Here is a 19,497-nt window from a genome sequence, read left to right as displayed (position 1 = left end):
CTCCTGGATTAAAACTAGAGAAACAAAGACAAGTATGACCCAATTTTGAGACTTTTCAACACAGAAATTAAAGCTAAAAAATAATGAGACAGAACAGGGCAATATAGGACCAGACTAGAGGATCACCTCCACTTTCCCTGTGTTGATGGACCATCTTACAAGCAGTATAGAAGAAAAGGAGTAACAATGTTTAAACTCTCCTATCCTTCAATACCTCAAACATATCATGAGTCTCAAAACTCGTGAGTTTCAAGCACAGATTATCAAAGTCAAGCACTACAATACAAGAAAAGCACGGGTTTGCCAGAGGATACCAAATAGGAGAATGAGGACTAGGGGTTGTGATGGGTGCTTTTCACCTGACACCCATTTATGTAAGTCTGACTCGTAGCCCTGCACTGGAGAGAAGGCTCCACGTCACAGCACATCTTAATTCCTCCTGCTCCCTCTCAGCTCCTGGGGCGTAACTCAAGCAACTCTTCAGCTTTCATGTGGCACCAGGCACTGTTTCCCACAGGCGCCAGGTTTAGGATGAAGCAGCAAGAGGCTAAACTATCTTCAGAGTACAAATGAGGACCTCCCCCAGCCCTGCCTCTTACCTGCAGCATCTGCCCCTTCAGCAGGCACACTCTGGGTGGACGCTGGGGCTGGGTCCTTGACTCCATGCACCTGAACGGCTTCTTCCTGGTTTGTCAAAAACGCAGAGCACAGATCAGTTTCAAGGGCTTGGAGCTTCAGCAAGGAATTCTGCCAGCAAAAGCAGAACATCGGGCTAGCTAAGTAGATGGCTAACACGCAATGGTGGGTCTGCAGGTCTTGCAAACACCTTTCTCCAGCGCCTGGCAGGAAGAGGGTCGTGGCCACAGCTGCTTCAGCCAGAGATGGTTGTGCCAGAATCAGCTGTGCATTAGTCCACATGCAACCTCAGTTTCTGTCTCATTTAAATCCTAACGTATATGGATTATCTGTGACACATGGGACTAGTGATTTCGTCAGCAAGAGACGCTGCAGCCAGGGAACCAATCTGAGAAGGTTCTGCTTCCCGGGTGCTTGGGGCTTTACGCTTTGCAAGAGTTTCATTCATTGTGCTGACATCAGGAGCAGATGACATTAGGCCCCTCCCAGGCGACCATTCACAACAGCCAGCGTCCCTCCACTGCAAAGACTGCAGCAGACCGCAGTGCACAAAGAGTTACTGCTGCAGAGGCCGCCAGGCATCTGGGAGGTGCTTTGGGGCTCCCTTATCTACATTTGTATGTGGGAGGTATGTGCTTGTGTGTGTGTGTGCATCTCTATGTGTGGGTGTGCGTGTGGGGGGTGTCTCCTGAAGTTACTTCTCTCACATGAAATGTTTGTAACTACCTTTCATCAAGAACAGAGTAGAGGGAGAGAAGAAAATGACCTTGGTCACTTAGTGTGACCCAGCCACTGAGGGAAAAGCAATTTATCTTTCATAGCTCCCAGCACAACCTCTCCCCACCCCCTCCATTCCTCATTTTAAATTTCTCCCATGGCTCTTAATAAGAACAAAGTCATACTGACTGACGCACATATCCTGCCATGATGCAGATGCCCAGCAAATTAATTCCCCAACCAGGTGAAAGTGAGTCACGCCTGAGTCCCCGGCAAGGCACTACTCCCCCACAGCAGGGAAGCTCTGCAGGCCTCAGCAGCTCCTCCACCCACCAGGCTCCTGGCAGGGTTGCTACCTGGAGTGGAGCCATTGGTCCTTTCCCTACTATGCCCCTCCAACACACACTCTCTCTCTCTCTCTGTTTCTCTCTTTCTCTCTCTCTCTCTCTTACTCACATTCTACCCTCCATATATCCTATTGCCCATGCACCCTCCTATCTAACCTTCATACCCTACTCCATGCACACACCCATCCCAATCCTATACAGACCATTACCTCCATCCTCCACAGCCTCATGCCTAACCCCCATATTTTCACACTCTACTTCACACATACACTCTAACCCCCAAATACTTCACCTCCACTCCATACACATACTCATTCCTTCTCACACTCATCCCTTTAATCCCCTATTACACACACATACACACGCATGCACGCAAGCCCTACCACACACCCCCATACCTAACTCCCCCTCTCACACTCTATTTCACACACCCACTCACCCCCATCGTCCCTCATATCTTGCCTCACATAAATACCCCCCAACATTTCCCCACATGCCAATCCCTTCCCCTACACACCATCCACTCCCATACACACATTCTGATCCCTTCTGTTGATGTCGGTCAATATGAACCTACAGCAGTGTTAAAACTGCTACTTAAGAAACATCTTAAATGTACTGTCCTTTGGCCACTTTTGAAAGAGGCGGGTGCTTAAGCAGGCTCAGGGGCCCTTCTCTGTGTGCTCAGAGATGGGGGGAGACCCGGTACAAATGTCCTCTGTGCTCAGGGGCTGCTGTCTGAATGCCTGCAGCTCGCATGAAGCATCTACCTGAGACCAGGCCATTTTTCACGGCTTCCTCCTCCTTTCTGGAATGTTTTCCCAGCAGCTAAGTATGGAAGCGAGTGCCCAAGGTTGCTGACAGGAGGTGCAGAAGGAGCAAGGGAGCCGAGTTTCTGGAAAGATTTAGTAACCAAACATCTGAGAGGCAAAAAGAACAATTCCAGGCTGGCTGTCTACTGAAGGACCTTGGAAATCGGTGTGACCTCTCAAAAAGAGCAAAACTATTCAGAAAATAAAGAAATAATGCCACAAGAATGTAAAATGGTGTGGCTGTTAAAAAGAAAAACAAAACAACTATGGTGGTTCTTCAAAAAATTAAAAATGAAACTATCGTATAATTTTATGATAGTGGAAATTTCAATTCCACTGCTGGCTCTATACCCAAAAAGTATTAAAAGCAGGGACTCAAAGAGACATTTTTATGCCCATATTTATAGCAACATTATTCACAATAGACTAAGATATGTCTCTTCTAAATTCATACGATAAAGCTCTAACTCTTAAGTGACTGTATTCGTAGATGGGCCTTTAAAGAGGAAATTCAGGTAAAATAAAGTCATCAGGGTTCAATATGACTAATGTCGTTAGAAAGACAGACAGACAGACATACACACATACACCAGGGATGCACCCGCACAGAAGATAGACCATATTAGGACATGTTGAAAAGGGAGCCATCCACCTGGGTTTCTCCTGAAGCCAAAGGGAGAAGCTTCAGGAGAAACCCATTCTGCCAGCACCGCACCTTGTTCTTGGACATTCAGAACTGTGAGAAAATAAATATTTGTTGCATAAGCCACTCAATCTGTGGTATTTTGTTATGGCAGCCCCAATGCGGTATGAGCAGACTAATACAAAGTAAAAGCAGCCAAATGATAAACAAAATGTGCTATATACATACAAGGGGGTATTGTTTAGCCCTAACAAGAAAGAAAATTCTGACACGCTACAACATGAATGAACCTGGAGGACCTATGGTAACTAAGGTAAGCCACTCACAAAAAGACAGATCTCTAGAGTAGTAAAATTCATAGAGATGGAAAGTAGGTAGTGGCTGCCAGGGGCTGGCGGGTGGAGAGGAGGAGGGTAGGGGAGTTAGTATTTAACTCATATGGAGTTTCAGGTTGGAAAGATGAATAAAATTCTGGAGATGGATGGTGATAATGGTTGCACAACAATGTGCATTACTTAATACTGCTCAACTGTACACTTAAAAATGGTTAAAATGGTAGCTTTTATTTTATTGTGTGTGTGTGTATCTCCACAACTTAAAAATGGAAGGAAGGAAGGAAGGAAGGAAGGAAGGAAGGAAGGAAGGAAGGCAGGAAGGCAGGCAGGTCAGCCAGTCCCCCGCCGCCTACATTTCGAGGGGGGACGTAGAAACTGGCCGCCTCTCATAAGCCCGATTTGCTCCTGTACACTCTGCAAAGCAGAAGAGAACATGACCTTCACACAGAGCCAGGGGCCCTGTCAGTTCAGTAACATACTATGCATCTGAGTTTGGGTAAGCATCTTGGCTATTCTAAGCTTTATTCTTTCATCTGTAAAAAGAGACAATAACAGAGACAATGGCACCTGCTCTAAGAATTAAATGAGGGCAAGCACAGAGAGCACTTTGCGCAGCACCAGCATGTGGCAAACCCACAGGACTGGACGTGGGGGTTATTATAAATATCTCCAAACGCCAGAAGCTGCTGGGCAGAGCCAAACTCTACACCAGCTCTGAGGCCTTGACTCATCACTTTACCTCCCAGGGCCTCACACTCTGCATCTGCCTAGTAAGGACCTGAGGCTAGATGACTTCTAAATATCCTTCCAACTTTAAAGGAGAGAAAAGCAAACATGCGCCTATCCTGAAGAGGTTTGCAGAACCTGGCACTGAGTGGGTGCTTAGACAGCGTTTGTGAAACTGAACCAAGTATTCATGCAACACAACAGTAAATAATTCACTGCACAGGAGTATGTCCATTCACATTCAGAGGCCCCTAAGCTCCCCCACAGAGTGACGTATAATGTTCAGACCCTAATATGGCTAGAAGTAGGCATGGGGTTGTTCTCATCCATCTTCCGCTCCCATCTTCTCCCTCACTTGTCCTCATGCTGAAGCAGAAATGAGACTCTAAGCTTTAAAGGACATAAAGCTTAGAGCTTCATGGAGCTCTAAGATGCTACATGAAGAAAAACATGTCAAACAGAACAGGAGAAGATGAAGGTCTCAACGGACAAGAAGATCTGCACATAAAAGGTTAAACATAAGCTGCTATAAACTGAAGACAAGAATGCAGAATGGAAGAAACTGCGGACTACCTGTCATTCACTGTCTCACTCCCCCAGTCCAAACTGACCCATGACCTGAGAACACCCTGCTGTTTCTCAGCCATGGACAGAGGGTGGGGACTTGGACATCCTTTGTATGATGGGGTCATAAAGGGATCTCTCTCTAAGTGACCAGAGATCCCAGGACTGGGGGCTTTACTTATGAACAGTATGCTACTGGCACATACTTGTCCTTCGAGTAGGTGACAGAGGTCATCCAGCCTGTCCCATCAGGGCTGAACCTCAGAGAGCCACCTGTGAGAAGGCCCATGGGCAGCTTGTACTACACACACAAGGGTCATGCCCCGATGAAGACATGCCACCACGCTGTCCCTGGCTCTGGCTGCTTTCAATACACAGAGGGCTGCACCAGGCTCTGGAGTCTGAGACTGATGTCAGCCCCTTCCTTGTGGGAGATGTTTAATAAACAAGCAAAGAAATTAAACAATAATGACAGTTATTACCATCAAAGGGCTGTACAGAAAAGGAAAGGCAAACCCGGGGAAAGATTAAGCAGCTCTGTGATCATGTCTGACTTAGTGATTTCTAATGCAGGAATATGTTTACCTCTACAGAAAAACAAAGAGCAATAAACCCCTGCTGTCCTAATGCTACTTCAATCCAGCTCTTCTCTTACTAGGACTTTGGCTCCCTGTGAGGCTATCACCAGGCCATCCCCTGAGGCCAGCCTGCTACTGCTTTTCCAGGTTTACAAACAAAGTCTCCCTGAATGGGTCTGCAGGGTCTGCAGGAAAATTGAGCAAAGGTTGATGGACCTTCTAAAGAACAACAAGTACCTCTGCTTCCTTAACCCTTCCAGCTGGTTATGGAAGAAGCCAGAGAACAGTCCATAAATCCTAGGTGTGGTTTTCTGAAAGCTAATTTTTCTCCTTTACATAATGGAAAATATGCTGCTTGTTTTAGAAAATACTCCACTCATTTTCTCTCCTCTACAATTACCAGGTCCCACTTTAGTTGGGTTGGAATGGAGAACACCCACACAGGCTGATGGTTAAATGCTATTTTTGGGTGCCTTGGTCTGCAATTCACCAGTTGCAGAACGGAGAGCTAACTTTTAATTTCTATGAAGAGGTTTAGTGGCCATCTCCCATCCCTTTGTCTATCCAAGAACTGTAGACAGATTCTCTATGGTGATATGAAGCAAACTCACATTAGAAATATACTCCAATCTGGGGATACAACTCAATCCCTGAATATCCCCATTTCTACTTACCACTCTTCTTCCCTGAGTTTTCATGTTTCCTGTGCATATTCTACACACAAACACGCGCGTGCGCGCACCCCCTTTTCCTTTCAATCTCCTTCCTGCCCCTACCTCTCCAGGCTGAATTCAGCTGTAGTTGCTTCACAAAGTGCCATCGAACTCTTGAGCCTGTTCTGATTACCTTATCTAAACAAGCCCCCCTCTCAATTTCTGTGTTACTACCCTGTTTATTTCCTTCCTAATGCTCATGATAATACATAAGTTTTATTTGTCTACTTGTTTATTGGCTCTTTCCAGCTCCAGAAGGGTTGGAACCATGCCTCCATTGTTCACTGCTGGACCTAGCACAATGAGTAGAACAGGAGGCAACCCATAAAGAGACTGCCATTGTATATTAGTTTTTTTTTTTTCCTGGACTGTTTAGGAAGTACTTGGGAGGCCCTCCTGAGTATCCAAATTCAAGCCCCTTCTGCTGCCCTGGTTCAGAAATAATAATAAAACACTTACAAATCACTGCAGAGTTTATTAAAGATGTACACTCCCAGGCAGGAATCACCCCAGAAACTTGGATTCTGTTGTATGGGTCAGGGCCATTTCGATGCAAGAAGTTCAAGGTCCACACTTTGAGAACTTTTTCCCTATTTCCTATGGCCTTGACCCACTCTAAGTGCTGTATTACTTGCCTGTTTAGCTCCTCCTTTCCCAGGGACAAAAGCTTTCCCTTGACTCCCAGCTCTCTGACATCCTTATTAGCTTCCTGCCTCATCTGTGAAGCTGCTTATGTCCCAGCATGCTTTGCAGCTACTTGTAAGTGAAAGATGACACACCTAGCTCAGCCTTCCCAGCTTCCTTTGCATGGGATGGTCTCACAATACCCAAAGGAGAAATTCAGTGTAAAAGGACAAGCTATTCACTTCAAGATCCAGGCCCTAGACTGGCACTAGTAGCACTTAAACAAAAACAGTATCACCACAACATACTATAACCAAAACCAAATTTCCTTCCAGGCAGATGATTTCCAACTGGGAAGGGGGAGTCCTGTACTTAATTGTACCTCATTATAATATCTTCATTATGTTTGTTTTATTAAATAAACAATTAAACAAGATGTCAGAGAGAATAGTAGTTTCATTAACTCATTTTAATTCAGGACTTAGAGATTTTCTAGATATAACCTTGGTTTTTCTAAAAATAGAATGTCTCATTTTCCACTAGTAGAATGGGCTTCAATTGTTTCTTCTTGGAGTTTCTGATACTTAAAACTACCCAAAAGCACAGGTATTAAGATGGACAAACTCCTAATAAATCATTTTTTCCCAGAACGTCAATTACATCCAACTGGCTAAGTCCACAAACCTAGCCCATATTGTAGCCCATATAGTCATTATTTGTGGCTACTTTAGTTCCAGTTTCTTTTGGTGCTGAAAAATATTTTGCTTAAAAACTATACTTAATAAAATGTGTGCACAATAGAGGGCCCACTGGGGCTTTTAATGTCAAATCTACCATTGACTCATTTTGTGTCTGGGCAAACCGTCCAATTATACTGTCCCATAGGCCCTTTATTTTTTCTCATGAAACTACATTAATTTCAAGCCCTGACCGGTGTGTCTCAGCTCATTGGGAGTCATCCTGCAAAGCGGAAGATCGCTGGGTGGTGTGCTGGTAAGGGCACTTGCCTAGTTTGTGGGTTTGTCCCTTGTTGGGGTGTGTACAAGAAGTTTAACTGATCGATGTTTATCTCTCATGTAGGTGTTTCTTTCCCTCTCTTTCTCCCTCCCTTCCCCTTTCTCTAATAATAAACAATCTTAAAAAAAGAAAAGAAACTTCAATTTCTAAAATTAGATGAATAATAGAAATTAATGACTATCCCAATGGAAATTATAAAAATCACAAGTCATGTGAAATAAATTACCTACCTATGCCTTTAAAGATGGCAGGTCACACTGGAAAGCATTAGCCATTTCCTCAAATACTAATATTTTGTTAGAAAACAAGAAAATTAAGCTTTTGCCTGCCCTAAAATCTGAGTGTTGTAGCCCTGAGAGATCTAACAATGTTCTAAAAAGGGTAAAAGATACCAACACTGGCAAGGCCAGGCTCTAGGATATTGAGTTGATGTGCGTCCTACACTATAAATCCCTGAGAAGTGGGCATGACAAATTTAGTTATGCAGCGCCCACACCCCAGCCCAGTACTAAACCTGGAGCTGGGTATGTATTTGCTTCTCAATAAATACTGTTGAAAGAAAAAAAATCAAGCCTTAGGAAAAAACATCCAAAATTTCATAGTTTTCAGGAAAAATTTTGGTAACATTAGGACCAGAAGACATATTTTTTAAAAGTTGGCATGGATCAGGGAAGCAGAATAAATTATAAAAGCTGTCAGCTTTTTATTTTGACAAATGAGAATACCTGGGAAACTACACATTAAAAAATAAAATTTTTAAGAACATTTTCCAAATTAAAGAGTTGTTAGTAGACATTTGCCTTATGGAAAACTCATTGCATGGTTCTTATTTTTCTCCTTTAACTACAATGCAGGCTAACACCTGGGAGCCACTGAACTACCTGCATTTCCTTCCAGAGGGCAGAAAATTAGTAGTGCGAAGAAGGTTAAACAAAAAAGTGAGAGACCAGGAAAAGAACTGAGATGCGATACAAGAAAGAGCAGGAACCAATGGGACAGAGCTGTAATGGCATGCGGGGGATGGGGAAGGCTGATAGGCAAAAGGCAAACACAAGTGGGTCAGCGTTGGTTAAGTCCTGCCACAGTTTCTCTGCCCACCCTATGCCTCTCAAGTTTCTCCAAGTTCATTTTCAGACAGAGAAGAATATGGGCAGTTGCTAGCATGGCTCATGCCTTATGCCTTTTCTGCCAATACCACCCTAAGGATCCCCTGGACAGTGAGAGCTACACACCCGATTCCCCTGAAAACAAAAAGCCAGACTGGAGAGTGGCCTCTGAATGATGGGCCAGAATAAATGAGGCCTGGAAACAGCTCAAGGTTTCCTTGCTGTACAGTTCATCCACTTGAGAATTAAAACCAGGGTTCATACCATCACCATATTGGTCAAAGGATGTCCTCACTGACAGTGACAAGAAAACTTGGCTAAAACTAAATGCATCATTGGACATCATTGCAGTTTCCAGCTGAGTAAGAAATACTAGTAGGGAGGCAAGGTCACACTATCTCAGTTCAGAAAACTGCACCAGAAGATGCCAGATGGCATCCCGCAGTGGTTCAGCACGCAGGAAAATTACCTTGAATATTTTGCTTCCAGAGAGCAATATTATTATGCAGCCCAACATCCATTCATCCATCTTTTGATAACAGCACTCCCAGATCCAAAGTAGGAAGTGTGGTCGACATCTAGCCAAACCCCAAGCTCATAATGACTGGGTCAAGAAAGGGCTGAATGTCCCAAGCCAGATAAATGAGATTCATCCATGGAATTTTTCAGAGCTAGAAAGGACTTCCCCTGAGTGGTAGGCAGAATCCTAAAGACAGCCCCCAAGATTTCTACACTCAGGTTATTCAATCAAACATTACCAGGTGCTGCTATGATGGGCTTTTGCAGATGTAATTGAAGTCCTAATTCACTTGACCAAGGATACAGAGGTGATTTGGGTGGGTCTGACCCAATCAGGTGAACCCTTTAAAAGCAGAGAGTTTCTTCCAGTTGGTGGAAACTGGACAACATCCTAAGGATTCAGAGCACAGACGGATTTAGTGTTGCTGGCTCAAAGATGAAGGGATCCATTTGAGGAAAGTTGCAGGAAGCCTCTTGAAGCTGAGAGATGCCCACAGCTGATGACCAACAAGGAAACAAGGATCACAGTCCTACAACTGCAAGAAAATAAATTCAGGCAACCACCTGAATAGGCTTGGACATGGACTCTTCTCCAGATAACAGTCCATTGCAGCCAATGCCTTAATTTCAGTCTTGTGTGATGTTGAACAGAGAATCCAATTGCATCTACCCAAATTTATGACCTTCATAACCGTGAACCAATAAATGGGTGTTTTCAGCTTCTAAGCTTTTTGGTAATTTGTTACATGGTAATTGAAAAAGTCCAGCCATTGTTAATATAACAAGAACAGTTTGTGTGACATCAATGTAACCTGGCAGCCAGGAAGAGTGGTCTGGAATGCACATGCATGAATAATGATGACTTCACTGTACTAGTCAGTGGAGGTGGTAGGGACTGTTGGGTGAGCATGTGTACTGTGTGGCTGTCATATTCAAAATAACTGAGTAAGCAGAGCAACGAATCTGCATAAAATTTTGCATTAAGCTTGAACATTCCTCTGCAGAAACTATTTGGGCAATTCAGAAGGTTTTTGGGGACAGCACGATGAGTGCAGCACAAATGAAAGTGTGGCCCAAACACTTGAAAGGTGGTCAAGAATCTATTGAAAGTGATCACATTCTGGAAGGCCTGCCACAAGCAGAACACCTGAGAATGTTGAACTCAGCTCCTCTACAGCCTAGATTTAACACCCTACAACTTCTGGCTTTTCCCAAAACTAAAATCACTTTTGAAAAAGAAGATATTTCAGACCATCAGTGAGATTCAGGAAAATACAACAGGGTAGCTGATGGCAATTCCAACAAATGATTGTGCAGAGTGTTTTGAACAGTATAAGAAACTCTGGGAGAACTGTGTGATGTCCCAAGGTGCCTACTTTGAAGGGGACTGAAGTGTTATGGTCCTATGTACAATGTTTCTTTAACTTCTTCAATCAATGTTTCTACATTTCATAGTGCATGGCTGGAAACTTTATGGACAGATCTCATACACTGGAATTACCAGCTGTAAGAATAATCTGTCCCTAGAGAAAGGTTGACCTAAAGATATAGTCCTTAGAAGAAGGCAGAGTCAAGAGATGGAAAGAGATGGTATCTATAAGACAAGTTTTTAATCCCTGAGTCTAGCCATGCATGGAGCCTAATCCAATCCTAAAGTTTCAGCTGCATGAATCAACAAAATCCTATTATTATTAAAGCCAGGTTGAATTGACTTTCAGTCACAAGGGGGAAAAAAAAAACCAACAAACCAAGATGCATGGGAAAAAAAAAAAAAGAATCCTCAATCCATCCTGAACTAAGACCCAACCCTACTGTATAGCTTGGGTTTGCATTTCAGTAGACAAATACAGCTGTCTATTCTATAGAAATAATATAATTTAACACAAAATTTTGATCTATTTAATGCTTATCAATTACATGGACATGGAAGAATAACTAAAACCAAGGATTAAGGTGGATGAGACACTGACATTTCAGGTCTGGAATATTTTTCAATTATGATCCAGGAGACCCCAACAAAAAATTTCATTATATCTCACAGAGGCAGAGTCTGACAGCTCAGGTCAATGGCAGGCGGGAGACTTAATCAATTTTTCAGAAACCAACTCCTGTGGCATAGTCCCAAAGACACCAAAACTCAGACACAGGATTCTATTAAGATACCCAAGGTCAAAATTTGGGAGCTTGAGACTGACAGAAGAAACATTGAGAAGGGCAGGAATCAAATCTGTACACATGCCAAGTGAAAACGAAGAGTGAGTTTTTGAGTTCACTGGGAAAGTATTGGGGGCACACATAAAGTCAGGTGCTCATACATAGACATGCCATACCATTTACCAATATTACTGGGTATAGGAGACCTTGTGTAAAGTACCAGCTCTGGAACCAAACGAAGCTAAGCCTCATCTATCTGTGACAGAGTAAGTGAAATTAAGATGTTCAAAAGGTAGAAGTGAAATTTTGGGAAAATATAAAGCACATATGTAGCATTTTTGAATCATTATTTATGTATAACCTCAGGGTACATAGGAAAAGTCTGGAAAGTATTTTTGGATCATGCTTCTTGTGAGACTCAAGAAAATGCTTCTTTGGCTTTAGACTTGCAAGTTGCAGTGGAAGAAAGAGAGCAGATATGGAACTGGTGTGTTCCTTTTAGAGAACTAGAAGGCTGGGGTGGGGGGGTAGGTAAACAAATAAGGAATAAAGAACAATGAAGAGAACTAACATTAAAAAAAAATCTACTTTAGATTTTCATTTGGAGATGGAAGGAATACTCCAATAAAGAGCTGGCTGTGCAAAGAGACCACGAAGCAGTTCATAAAAAATTACAGTCACTAACAACTGATCATAATAGTCAAAAACTAGAAACAACCATATACAAGGGATAATAGCAAGGAGAATAAAAACTAAAAGTTCAGGCTGAATACACACATATCTCACAAACATAACACTAAGTATAGGAAAACAGACACAAAAAGAGTACATACAGTCTGTTTCTAAAAAGCTCAAAAATACACAACAAATCTATGTCAGTCTGAAGAAAAGTTATCCTTATAGGGGAGTAGTGAATGGAAGGATCTACAAAGGGGTGCCTGAGATGGTGATAATGTTGTTTCTTGATCTATGTGCTAGTTACATACTTTGTGAGAATTCATCCAGCTGTATACTTACATTGTATGCAGTTCTATGTATTTTCTATTTCCATTGACAATATTAAAGCAGGGTTTCCTACTTGTGTTCCATAGGACTCTGATGCCTAAAGAAATGTTATTATGGGGTTCTTCCATAAAAGAGTAGTTTCTGTAAGTTTGGGAAGTGATAGAAAAGGTGCAGTTAAATATATTTCGACTATATAAGATGCCTCTATCAATGAACCTAAACACGTTCACCCTTCCTACATGGTCTTGAACCCACTCACGTTGTCCACTTCAAGTTTTTCTAAGGTTTCCTCTGGCCCCCAAATTTTAGTCACTGCAGACATGGCATGAAAGGATGTGGACTTGCACACACAATTTTCCCTGATTGGAACAAAATCACTCTGAGCACACACTCACTATTATCAACCCTTCGGGATCAGCATCACCGGCTTTTCATGGAAGAGCAAACGTTTAAATCATGGCGCTGCCTGCTTTTTTGGGTGCACGCCTCCCTTCAGCACTCTTGCACCTCTGTAACCCCAGAGCAGTGAGCTGGCACATGTGTAATTTGCAAATACAATGTACCGAAGGAATATAGAAAAGCCTATCTTCAAATAGAGCTTTTTGCAACTATCAAGTAGTCTCATGGGTTTCCAGCTCACAAACCAGAATTTCTACCAAGTATTTGAAACCTATCACAAGCTGGCTCTGAGAACAACCTCATTTTTTCCAGTCACTTATGTCAAAGCAAATCATCACTTGTTTAAAGCCAGCACTTTGCTTGTTCACAGTGGGGCAAACATCTACATTCATTGATTCAGGCTCTTGTCTCTTTTCTCTTAAATTCTTTTCCACTCTTGTTATCATGAGTGAGAATGTGGAATTTGAAGGCTGTCTCCATGCACAAGGAGATAACAAGCAGTGTTCTGTGTTGTTATCTTTATGACATTTTCCAGAACTTCAGTTATTTAACTTGATTCAGTCAGGCAGCTGGTTTACCCTTAGCTATTCATTTCTGCCAAGCTCTACAGTTAAAAAAAAAAATCACGTAAAGTCATTTCATTACCTTTTTTTTTGAGGTGAGATGTACCTGCAAATGACAAACAAACAATTTGCCTGAGGCCCATCATTTCTCTTCCTGGCATCTGAACATCAGCTCTTCTCATTCTTTTGCTGTGGTCCTAATCAGATATACCACCCATTGCTCCTTAATTATACAATTAGGACAAGAAAAGCTAGACAGTATTCCAAGCCAATGTCTTAAGCAAAAGCATTCGTAATAACAGAGATCCTAATTTTATTATATTGATTTCCAACAGAAGAATTAAATTATACATTTCAAAGAAAATCTAGAACAAGCTTATTAACATTGTGATGCCCAGTTTGGTGGGAAACCAGTTGGATTGGAAAATACAGCTTCAATGTCTCAAGGCACATTAGGACCATATTGCAAACATCACACTGTATCATGGTCTATGGATGAACATGATTATATTTGAGACTGCAAAATTCGTTAAGAAAAAAAGGGAGAGATGAAATCAAATTAAGAGAAAATTTTACAAATGTAACTGTCATAGTCATGGTTATACAATCTTGAAGTAAAATTGAAAAGAGTGTAATGAAATGACTGCTGGACTTGGTTCCGGTCCAAGACATAATGAGCAGCCTTGCAAATAATATTTTAAATGTGTTTGCCCCAGAGCGACAAAAAAACATTACCCAAGGTGCTTGAAGGAAAACAAGTTCACCTAAGAGCAAGAATACTTAAAGTTTTAATCACAGAGAATTCCTGAGACTAGGAAAAAGAGTAATCAATTTCATGATTGGCTAATTCCTGTTCCTACAACCAGCAATGATTGTACCTACCTCATTTGAGTCCTGCTGAGTTTCAAAAGCATCCTTTGGCAGAGTGGCGGCCCTCTGGTCTATTCTATAAAATACAAAGAAAAATTATTTCAATGTAAAAGAAACCTCCCAACAATGCACATTTGATGCTGGCAGTGACAGAACTGACTATATAGACCCCAGTTTAAAAAAGAAAAAAAATTCAGTGATACCTCACAGCCCATAGAACGATGTCCAGACTCCTTATAAGGGTCTGCAACACATTACAGTTGTCTGGATCCTGCCAGCCTTCTGGACCCCCCCTCCTATCGCTCTCACCCTTGTCCCCTACACTCCAGCCTCTCTGGCCTTCTCTCTGCTTCTTCAACACATAATGTTGATCCCCCGTTCAAACCTTCACCCTTGCTGCTCGTCCCCCAGATCTTCACAGAGCTGACTCTTCTCAGCTCTATGAAGTGCAAGCCCAGCTTCTCTGTCACCTCCCAACAAGACCCTCCTGACCTTCCTAACTTCCTAGATGTAGCCCTCCCCTTCACTTGCTATCACACCGTCCTTAGATTATCTGCTTAGCATTTCTCACTGTTTGATATTATACTGTTTATTTGCATTTCCATATTAAATGTAAGCTCCAAGAAATCAGTGATGATATGCATTTTCTACATTGCTAAATCCTCAGTAAAAATTCAAGCAATTGCTGTTTAATATGGTGAAGCTGGCTTTTGCTACCACATAGTTACCAATAGAAGAGAAAAACTTAAAAATGGGAAAATCTACCCCAAATCATTTTTTTTTAAGTTTAGAAACAAAAACCCATACTCCAGAGTTGGCAGGTCCTTAGCTCCTAATCATGATTTGCCAAATGCTATGGTCCAATGGCATCTATTACATAACATCTAAGTTTTTCTGCAGCAGTTTTCAGGCTACTATATAATAAACATATTAAATTATAGTTATTAACTGTAAAAAAAGGCCTGCTACTTTAATGAAGAGAAGCTTTAGTTGGTGTTAAGTCATTTATAAAAAGATTTACTTTGAGGCATAATTATTTAGTTATTGTTCCACCTCAATTTGAATTCTGAAGAAAACGTACATGCCCTCTGAATGAATGGTCAGGTCAACAAGATTAATGATTTCTAAAAGTCAGGAAGAACATTTAGAAGTGCCACAGCCTCACTTCAAAATATTCTTAAGAATGCAGAGTTCTTGCAGTTCACAGGCATTGCTAACTGTGCAAACAATTTATTTCTAATGAGAAAGGTAAGGAGATGCTCAAACAAAATTGTGAAGGTCATACTGACGTCTACTGCATCTGCACAAGGCAGCATGTTCCTCCTGTGTGATGGAAGACTAAGGGTCCCAATCATGAGCTCATGGAGAGATTGCTCAAGTGAGAAAAGTAAACAAGTAAGGAAGATCACTGGCACACCTATCCTATGCCCATCAAGTTCCTGCGCCACACACACCATGATTTCAGGGCTTCAGAAAATACAAAGTGGTTCTTTCCCAAACAATGGGTGAACCCTCTTGGGGATAAGGATTAACCCATCCTATCCAGTAACATCTAAAACTTGGAATGGCTTATAATTTCTTTGTAACTTGCAGTGGCTCTCAAATTGTGTTTCTTTAGAGTATGGTAAGAGCAGAAAAATGGAAGAGTGTTGACCTTTAATGGAAAAATGTTTGTTTTCGAGCATAAATTTTTCTAGGGCTTTGGTGCCAGCAGGTGGCAAAGCAAACACACAAGTAGCAAACATTAATGGAAGAAATAAGATATAGACTTGGTTAAAAAATATAGTATGTATTATCGAGATGCACAGAACAGCCTGCAGGGAACATAATCACATGACCTCCTAAATCATCATCTCCTGATAAATCTCCAGATCAAGTTTGAGAACTGTGGTCTAAGTGTGAAAGGCGCTTTAATTTAACAATCATCTGAGTACCTCCTATGTGCCTGGTACATTGTTGGGGAGATGATAGTTAATAAGCAGCATCTATGCCTTCAGGGGGCTTACAATCTGGTGATATCTTAAGCAGAGAATAAAACTGATTACAACCCAGCCTTAATGCTATTTCAGTAAGTCGAGGATCAGCGCCTAAGAGCTGGTATTAGAACGGTAGAGATAGATCCGAGAGAGGTTTTCAAGGATAAAAACAATCAGAAGGTCATGGGTGTGGATTCAAAGTATGAAGTGAAAGAGTAATCAAAATCATTCCAAAGTTTGAGCCTGTGGGACAAGAAAAATGACATGTGGTTTTTCTACTGGATATATAAAAATATATAATTCTGGTGAGGAGGAGGAGCAGGTATTTAAGAGAGGTAATTCATGAGTTTAGATTTAGATATTCGAAGCTTGACGTGAGGCTGAAATAGGGAATTGAAAATCCCTGCACAGGGCAGGGTACTTCTCAGTGTGTCCGGCAGAGTGAGAGCGGCGACCACAACAGTGATGGGCACCGGCCACAGGGCCTGCATCGATTTTTCCCTTATTGTGTGGCCAGGGCCTAGCATGGTGCCTGTCATATGGTAAACGCTCAGTACATGTCTTTCAGATGGATAGATGAATGAAAAAAAACAGAAGGAACTAGATCCAAGAATGACTTTTCACCTACCATTTACTAGGGATGTGTATCCATGGGCAAGATACTAACATCTCTAAGTCTCAGTTTCCTCATCTGTAAACTGAAGATGATAATAGCAACTACTCATGGGATAATTCACCATGGGAAGGACAGTTCATGAATAATGTTTATGACTACCGCTAGTTATAATGAAATAACACATGCATTCTATAATCATGTATAAAATACCATAGTAATGATAATAAGTCATTATCTCTTTTAACTGAAACCTATAATAAATAACTGAAAGAGATAAAAGTTGGGACATCCTTACTCAGAGCCACTAAGTAGGTCTGAGACTGGCTAGTTGTAAGACAGAAGAAAGCACAGCTGTGAAGAAAATGAACACATCACTAAGGAGGTAAAACCTAAGCAAAATAGCACTCTAGATGTCGCAGAGAAAGAGATTACAAGAAAGAAGAATGTCAAGAGGAACCTAACAATTCGTCAGCCCTTACCACTCCAGGCTGGGACTGCCAGGCAGTTTACCTACACTATCTTGTGTCATCCTTGTGGTAACTATATGAGATTAGCCTTTTAATACCCATTTGACCTAGTAGGAAAATTAAATAACTTCCCATTCATTAAACACATTATTAAGCACGAACTCTATGCCAGGTTCTATTGAAGGTGTTGGGAACAAAACAGTGAACCCAAGTCTCCGCCCTCGTGGAACTTCTATTCTAATAGAAGGAGAGGGAACCTAAAGAAATAAACCAATGATCTGTGGTGCACAAGGTGTTAATATGGAGAAAAAGAAAGACAAGGAGAACAGGACATACAGAAGGACAGGCTAAGCTCACAGCACTAGAAAACCTCAGTCATCTGGAGATGAGACTGAAATGGTGGAAATAAGAGATGACTGGATTGCAAATGACAAAGGTCATGGCAGAAAAGGAAACAGAAACAAAAGCTTCTCGCTATAGAAGTTGAGCGATAAAAAGAACTGAAACAGTAGCTAGGTATCTCAAATTCCCTTCTTTTTAAGATCTTTAAGGATAGTGCTTGAACCATTTAGAATCCTGACTAGAAGCTGGTCTAAACTCAAAAATGGGGTCATACTCCCTCCAATTTTCTTTACTTCCTTCACCCAAAACAACAATGGAAAATAGATCAAGCACATCTTCTGGAAAATAGATCAAGCACATCTTCTGGAGAGGGCAATGATGAGTAAGGCAGTTAGAACTTTCTGCAACTTCACTACAACCCTGCCACCTGGCCCAGGCCCAGGCAACGGAACAAGCAGGGTGGACTCCCAAGAGCCCCATTACGGCTCCCAGTACCAATCAGAATGTGATGCCTTCAAACACCACCACCATCACCACCATTATTATTGCCACCGCCATTATCATCCCCAACCCCATCACCACCCAACCATACCCCACCTTCTCCACCCCCGTCACCCCCCACCATTGCTGTCCCATGGTGCCACCACATTACTGCTGCTACCAAATCGTAGAATTCAAAATAAAAGCACTTCTCAACAGAGAAACACAAAACTTAACTGTTTGCTGATATTAAAAGAGCTTCTTGCCAGATTCTGTGACTGCAAAATTGACTAGCTGATTGAAGTGCAGCCTTACTAAAAATATTTGGTGTTCCCACATTACTGGAACACTCAAGCCTGTGCCGCGCCAGCCTGCAGGGTCAGCCTGCAGTGGCCTTCCCCTGGGAGGTGGGCTGGAACTCAAAATAGCACAACGAACAAAGAATGAAGACACTCTTCTTGGCCTAAGAACAATGTCCAGCCACAGATGTGATAATTTGTGAAGCAATATTTTCATAGGATTTTATATTTATACCAACATTTCAACTACCCATAATTAAATTAGCAGCTGGGCATGTTCCCTAAGTCAGTGAAAAGCTTTCCCATCTGCCCAGTTGCACATGGAGGGCATGTGGGAGTTATCTGACACCTTCTCCTCCCTCAAATCCAATAGTCAATTTATTACCAAATCCTTTAATTTCTTTTTCTTTTTAGTGTTTTATTATATTTTTTCTATTACCATTTATCCCCCTTAGACCCCTCCAATAATCGCCACACTGTTGTCCATGTCCATGAGTTCTTTTTTTGTTTGTTTGTTTGATCCTTCCATCCCTTCATCTCCCCCACCCCTAGCTGTCAGCCTGCTCTCCATCTCTAGGTCTGTCTCTACTTTGCTTGTTAGTTCCATTAGTTCATTGGGTTCTGTATATAAGTGAAATTATATGGTATTTGTCTTCTCTGACTACCTTATTTCACTTAGCATAATGTTCTTCAGGTCCATCCATGCTTTTGTAAATGGTACAATTTCCTCCTTTTTTTACAACCAAGTAGTATTCTATTGTGTAAATGTCCCATAGTTTTATCCCCTCATCAACTGATTGACACTTGGGCTGCTTCTATATCTTGGTTATTGTAAATAATGCTGCAATGAACATAGGGGTGCTTGTGTTCTTTTGAATTGGTGTTTTGGGTTTTTTTGGGTATATTCCCAGAAGTAGGATCATTTAGTCAGCCCTGGCTAGTGTGGCTCAGTGGATCGAGCACTGGCCTGTGAACAAAAAGGCTGTAGG

General features: G+C 41.8%; 1 protein-coding gene across 4 annotated transcripts in view; it reads right to left on the bottom strand.

Annotated features, from left to right (window-relative positions):
- Positions 1 to 19,497, bottom strand: part of FAM13C (family with sequence similarity 13 member C) — a 121,091-nt gene that overhangs the window by 36,540 nt on the left and 65,054 nt on the right. For all 4 annotated transcript variants that reach the window (XM_054572760.1, XM_054572759.1, XM_054572757.1 and 1 more), the window contains 2 exons: positions 14,341 to 14,404; positions 600 to 684 (listed from right to left, as the gene is read on the bottom strand). In XM_054572760.1, coding sequence (XP_054428735.1) covers positions 600 to 684; positions 14,341 to 14,404 — 149 coding nt within the window. The remainder of the gene's footprint in view (positions 1 to 599; positions 685 to 14,340; positions 14,405 to 19,497) is intronic.

This window comes from Pteronotus mesoamericanus, unplaced genomic scaffold, assembly GCF_021234165.1.
Source record: "Pteronotus mesoamericanus isolate MK-2021 breed Mesoamerican mustached bat unplaced genomic scaffold, CSHL_Meso_final contig_24, whole genome shotgun sequence".
Lineage (NCBI taxonomy): Eukaryota > Metazoa > Chordata > Mammalia > Chiroptera > Mormoopidae > Pteronotus > Pteronotus mesoamericanus.
The sequence above is the reverse complement of the archived record's forward strand: the minus strand, read 5'-3'. Positions and strand labels throughout refer to the sequence as shown.